Source organism: Penaeus chinensis, chromosome 32, assembly GCF_019202785.1.
Source record: "Penaeus chinensis breed Huanghai No. 1 chromosome 32, ASM1920278v2, whole genome shotgun sequence".
NCBI classification, from domain to species: domain Eukaryota; kingdom Metazoa; phylum Arthropoda; class Malacostraca; order Decapoda; family Penaeidae; genus Penaeus; species Penaeus chinensis.
In genome coordinates this window covers 30,890,872-30,898,371 of record NC_061850.1, presented here as the reverse complement: position 1 = coordinate 30,898,371, position 7,500 = coordinate 30,890,872, and the positions used below count along the sequence as shown (strand labels likewise).

The 7,500-nt window shown below is 33.6% G+C and overlaps 1 protein-coding gene across 3 annotated transcripts in view; it reads left to right on the top strand.

Moving 5' to 3' along the window:
* LOC125042601 (alpha-(1,3)-fucosyltransferase C-like) overlaps positions 1-2,461 on the top strand; it is a 15,636-nt gene extending 13,175 nt beyond the window's left edge. For all 3 annotated transcript variants that reach the window (XM_047638355.1, XM_047638353.1, XM_047638354.1), the window contains 3 exons: positions 95-277; positions 1,614-1,772; positions 2,047-2,461. In XM_047638355.1, the coding sequence (XP_047494311.1) occupies positions 95-277; positions 1,614-1,772; positions 2,047-2,245 (541 nt within the window). In that variant the 3' untranslated portion in view covers positions 2,246-2,461. The remainder of the gene's footprint in view (positions 1-94; positions 278-1,613; positions 1,773-2,046) is intronic.
* The last annotated feature ends 5,039 nt before the right edge of the window (positions 2,462-7,500 follow it).

Sequence of the window (7,500 nt, the reverse complement as noted above, 5' to 3'; positions counted from 1 at the left end):
TTCAAAATCCACAAGCCACTCGCCACGCCACCCACTATCCCAGGCGACCTTCTCCGTGCTTCGCGTTAAGTCCAAACCTCCTGCTCGTCTACAGGCTGGTGGAGCAACTGCAGAAGCACGTAACAGTTGATATTTACGGGGCCTGTGGGACTCTTACGTGCATCCGGGGGCAGTCGGATTGTTATGCCATGTTGGAGAAGAAGTACTACTTCTACCTCGCCCTCGAGAACTCCCTTTGCGAAGACTATATCACCGAGAAGCTTTACTATACCTTGAGGTTTGTTTAAGTGTGTCGTGTCTGGAGTGTTGCTCAGGGAATGGGTATCGTGTAATATACACCACAGAAATGTTTGTAAAAGATATTATCAGTTATATTATTATTATTATTATTATTATTAATATCATCATCATTATTTTCATTATTCTCATAATTATGATTATTATCATTATTACTATTATTACTATTATTAATATTTTCAATATCATTATTACCATCATCATTATCATTATTATCATTATTGTTATTATCATCATCATCATCATCATCATCATCACCATCATCATCACCATCATCATCAACAATATCATTATCATTATTATCATTGCCATTATTATCATTACCATCACCTATCTAAGTAAGTTTTCTGAAATTATCTCACTATGGCCATCTAGAACGTGATTGATAAGCCTTGCATTAGAGTATGACAGAACTAAGAATTTTTATATTCATATATATTTTCCTCAGGATTCTGTAGTATAATGACAATGAACGTCCTGTATGAATAGCAGAAACCTTATTTGAATATTAGAGTGCACGGCTTTGCACAATCAAACTGTTATTTACGATACAGGTTTATACAAAGATTAGAGGTTCTCAGCCTTTGCATTTTGGCAACACGCAAAAAATGTACCCTGGAATCTTTCCTCCATTGATATACGAAGACAAACGTATCATACACATATACAGCCTTCACATTCTATTGGAAATGTACAAACCTATAAAATACACTAATTACTAGGAAGCTTCAGGTTATGTTAACAGTCTACTTTTTCGAAAGTCTGAGATTAAATTACTAAAATTTCAAGGACAAGAAATGTACATCTGCAAATACCATGCAACACACAAGGAAAGCAATCACGTGCACAGGTTGAGTCTTCTGCTCCATAGTTAGATGTTACATAGAGTCTGTCATATACTGAGGTGTCTGATTGAACTTTACTTTATCAATATCTTATAATTTTTATTTTTTGTATCATTGTTATTTTTCTATACCAATTAATTCAAGTTAATCTGTTCTTTTTTTCTCTTTTTGCTACACGCATGTCCACAGCTTAAATCAAAAGAATGCCATGTAAAAGCTGCACAAGGCATGGGAGTAAAAATAGAATTTAAAAATTATAATAAAGCAAAATTTATTAATCAGTGCATATAAATAACACGATAATGATAAATATGATCATGCTTAATAAAAACATGATAATAATAATAACAATACGCAACAATGAAAATTAATAATTAACCCTAATAACAACATAATAAAAATAATAAACACAAATAAACAACAGCAAAACTGAAAAAGCCTCGTGTTTCCCCAACGACGCGGTTTCCCCAGGAACTACGTGGTGCCCGTGGTGTGGGGCCTCGGGAACTACACCAGGAACGCCCCCCCGCACTCGGTCATCAACGCCTTAGCCTTCCCCAACGTGACGGCTCTGGCAAACTACCTGATCTATTTGAAGAACAACCACACGGCTTATTACGAATATTTCTCGTGAGTTTAGATTGCTGAACATGTTATGTAATGTTGTGTCTGCAATGTGATACGGATAATGTTTCAGTACAGCCGGCGTAGGCTTAACGATGGCTTAAGTAATCAATAAAGTGTACGGAATTATATCCATAAACACGCATGCTATGTAATCTCAGGGCCTGTTGGTGTAATAAGATAATCAAATAGTAATAAAATCAATTTAAATCTCGTCGCTAAAGATGGAAATAATAATAATAACAGTGATAAATAATAAATAATACTAATAACATGACAGATGGAAACAGAAGTACAAGCCGATCATTCGCGGGGACATCCTGAGGAACGCCATGTGTGACATCTGCGAACGCCTTCACACCGACAACACCACGAAGGTCTACAAGGATATTCACTGGTGGTTCTCCCCCGAGAGACAGTGCCTGACCATCGACAACCCCAAAATTGCAGCGTTCTTAGGCCGACCAATCCCTGCTTGACGCCATCTGCTTCGGCCATCTTCAACCCTGCAGCCGCCAGCCCTCTCTTCCTTCGGATTAGCAAGCCTACTCTCCTGGAGTTGGCAAGATTCTTCTCCGGGTTTGGCAAGCCTTCTTACCTTTGAATCACCAAGCCTGTATTCTGGATTAGTATAGTATTTTAGAGAGAAAGTTTCCGTGTATCTACAGTTTTGATTAGTAAAACAGAATTACAAACAATGTTATTTTTGCCCTTTTAAAGAATCCCATAGGTCCCTCTTATGACACATGTATTAAGGCGTCTTCTATACGCATCATAAAAGTTAATTCTGGATTAAAGTTTAATCCAAATCCACAGTACTTGCACAGAAGATGCAAGATACGAGTCAGTGCGATTTACAGTGAATTTGCTGTTTTACATGAAAAAGTTATCTGTGTAGGTTATCTGTATAGTGTCAATTAGCATTCACCCTCTACAAGTTTCATACCATATGCTAATGTTGATAGCGAAATGTTATCATGCCAATATATATCTGTGTCGATACAAGAAAAACAACATAAATGGCTTCAGTTAGCCTATATATATAAGAGATAACCAAAATGAAGGTGTCAAACAAAAAGTGGGATTGCAGAGCACTTCCAGGGTAGCTTTTTCAGGATGTTGCTAGCAAGGATCATGATAACAAATATCCACGCAATTTTGAAGGAACTATATAGTTCAAAGAATCAGGAAGTTTCATTGAATTTGAAACCTAATCATGATGTTAAGAGCTTTCTTTTTATTTGATTAATATACAGCATAAATTGGGAATGTTTTTCCAAGCTGGAAATAACATTGCTTTTTCTGTGCCTGTAACTCTAGAATTTTCTGTGTGATTTTCTTTTCATTTTTCTTTTCAATGTTGAGAGTTTTATCTGCAATTTGAATATCTTACAACTTATTAAAATACATATTGATGAATTTTCACATATTATAATTATAATGGCAACTCAACTCCATCTTTTCTATGGAGTTGATAACGATGTCATTACGTATCAGTACATGATCTTTGGGATTAAGTAGCTCGTTCTGCGCATGTGCAAGATTAAATTTTGAACTCAAAAGTAAATCCTGGTCCGGAGATGAATTAAAAGTTAATCTTGAACACTGCCATTGCGCAAGCGCATTAGATATCAGGATTAAACTTTAATACTGGATTAATTTTACAAAAATACTTAAACTTTACTACTAGGGTCTTCACCCATTAATATTTATGAAACCAATGGGAGCACGATCAAATCGAGGGAAAAAAAGAGCCGCTGCCTTTTTTAATTGTAAAACTGTATAGGCCTGCACTCGTGTTTCCAGATGTAAATGTATGCTATTATCATCTGCATGTCAAGATCGTCACTACTTTCATTACCGTTAGCATTGTTGTTGCAATCATCATTGTCACAACCATTGTCATTATTATCATAATTATTTACTGTTGTTATTATCATTATTATTATTATTATTATCATTATTATCATTATTGTCATTGTTATTATCATCATTATTGTTATAGATATTTATTATTTTTTGTTAGAATTATTATCATTATTAAGGTTATTACTATTATGATTATTGTTGTTATTATTATTATTATTGTCATTGATGTGATCATGGTTACTACTATTATTATTATTATCATTATTACTATTATTATTATTGTTGTTATCCTCACGATTATTGTTGTTATTATCATTATCATTATCATTATTATTGTCATCATTATTATTATAATTCTTATTAGTATTATTATTATTATTATTATCATTATCATCATCACTGTTTTATTATCATTATTATTATTATTATCATTATTATTAATGAATTTTAGTATTAGTATTACTAACACTATTTCCAATACTATTATCATTATCATTATCTGATAATGATAATAGTAACGATTATGATGATGATAACAATGAAAAAAAAAATGATACTTTTAACATAAATAATTATAATAATGAACCGTATTCACGTGAACAAATGTAGAAAAGGTATGGATGAGGATGAATATCTTCACAGTTCAGATGGCGGTGATCATTATGATAATGGTAATGAGAGTAATGATAATGATACTGATAATGATAATGATAATAACAACAATAATGATGATAATGATAATGATAATGATAATAATAACAATAATGATAATAATGATAATGATAAAATAATTTAATAATGATAATAGTAATGGTGATGATAGTAATATTAGTAGTAGAAATAACAGTAATAATAATAATAATGACAATAATAATGATAACAACAACAATAATAATAGTAAAAACAACAAAATAATGATAATGATAATATTACTATTGATGATGATTTTGAGGAGGAGGAGGATATAAATAATAATAATGTGTATGTGTATGTGTACACACACACACACACACACACACACACACACACACACACACACACACACACACACACATATATATATATATATACATATATATATATATATATATATATATATATATGAACCGTATTCATGTAGACAAATATAGAAAAGGTATGAATGAGAATGAATATCTTCACACTACAAGATATGTATTTAACCGGTTTCGATTGTATTTCTGACGAAGAAACAATCGAAACCGGTCAAATACATCACTTGTATTGTGAAGATATTCATTCTCATACCTTTCCTGCAAACACACACACACACACACACACACACACACACACACACACACACACACACACACACATATAAATATATATATATATATATATATATATATATTTATATATATATATATATACACACAGACACACACACATACACACACATAAACACACACACACACACACACACACACACACACACACACACACACACACACACACACACACACACACACACGCATACACACACACACACACACACTCGTGCGAGCACACAAAGAAACACACACACACACACACACGCACACACACACGCACACACACACACTCACACTCACACTCACACTCACACTCACCCTCACACACACACGAAAAATTTATATACTATAAAAAGACGAAAATCAAAAGCTCAATCCTGAAAAATCATATAAATTTGCTGCCTGAAAACATTCCTTCAGTAGAGGGAAATGAGCCTTTTGCACATCTATCGTCAGAGCTTCCATGAATGAATCAAACATGAGCGCAGCGCATTCCGGGAATGGCTGCCTCCGGAGACAGCGACTCGCTACCCGCAGCCCGCTCGTTGTTGCTCACTCGTATTCAATTTGTTCTGATGAACTAAAGGAGGAGGAGGGGGAGGAATCCTTAGTTTAAGGGTGGGAAGGAAAGCTAAGGGTAGCTAGCTACCTGAAAAAGAAAGAAGAATAAGATAAAAGTAGGGGGGCGATACCTCTTGCATGGTGTTTTTTTTTTTTTTTTTTTTTTTCCATTGCAACTGGTCGGGAGTGTGGTTTGATTTTTCATGAATGGAGCCAGGCTGGATTGAACAGACACTTTTATTTGTTAAAACAATTTATTGATTAAAAATTCTAAAAGAGTATCGTTCCCTTCGTACCCTTTTGTACTTTTGTTGACACAGCTACTCTTCCATTCATTCATATTTGTTAAGTCAACATAGGGATAAATGGTAATGAGAAAAGTAAACATGGGAACAAATAAGTGAGGACGGATGAACACGGTAACAAGAGAGTTGGAAAGTAAGTGAGGATGGATGATGATGGAAAGGAACAAAGGAATATGAAGATAAACCGAAAAAAAGGAACATGAACATGAACACATGGGAAAAAAGTAAAGAGGAAAGCTGATGGAAGCAAGAATGAAGGTGTGAAAAATAAAAAGGGAGGATGGTGAAAAAAAGAACAAGTAACGTAAAGATATACCACGAGATTTTTTTTTTTTTTTTTTTTTTATTTACTTCCTGTTCCCCTCTTGTACCAAGCCTGCGTTGTGCCTTTGCTGTTGCCACTGCGAGACAGGCATTTTAATAGTATTATCTCGTTATCATTACCATCATTCCAATTACTTCACCATCATCATGTTCAGTGAGTCTCAACACCGAGCAGTCTGGCGACGCACAAAAATGACACCAACTCTTCGCTCTATGAACACACGAATACGAAATTCATTCATGACACGGAATGACCATTGGGCTGATCAGCCATGGCATCCCAGGCAATCATATTTGAGATATGATCAGGGGCCATAAAGTAAGCAAAGTAAAGGACCCAAGTTTTTTCTTTGCTCGCAGTTCCATCTAACTAGGAAAGCTATCTACATTTATGAAATACCTTCGGAAATGTACTTAACGACTGTAAATGACTAAATGAAAACTATAGAAGCTCCAATAATTAGGAAGCTTTATATTAGGTTATCTTCGGTTAGCTTTCTACATTTCCCTGTGATTCAGACTATAAAATGTAGTCATTCCAACGACAAGCATCGCACACCTGCAGACCAGCCGGCGACACACGTGGAGGTTCTCGCGACACATGTGCAGAGTTAACTTTTCTACTAAATACTGAGGTGTGTCAATATATATGTATAAGTATATATATATATATATATATATATATATATATATATACTATATATATATACACATACATATATATATACACATAAATATATACATATATATATATATATATATATATATATGAATACACACACACACACACACACACACGCACACACACACACACACACACACACACACACACACACACACACACACACACACACACACATATATATATAAATATGTGTGTGTGTGTGTGTGTGGTGTGTGTGGTGTGTGTGGTGTGTGTGTGTGTGTGTGTGTGTGTGTAAATATATATATATATATATATATATATATGTATGTATACATTTACATATATATATTTATACATACATACATACATACATATATATATACATTTATATCTTCTTCTTTTTCATATATATATATAAATATATATATATATATATATATATATATATATATATATATGTGTGTGTGTGTGTGTGTGTGTGTGTGTGTGTGTGTGTGTGTGTGTGTGTGTGTGTATGTATTCAACTCATATGTGTAGCTGTCTGTGTGCTTGTGGGTATGTGCGTAGGTTGCTAATTATACTAGCCAGGGATATATGTATATATATATATACACATACATATACATATATATGTATATATTTATATATTATTGTTTGTTCGTGATCGGGAATATATTATCTTTATATTCACAATACAGTTAATTTAACTAGCAAAATACAAAAGAATTTTACGAAAAAAG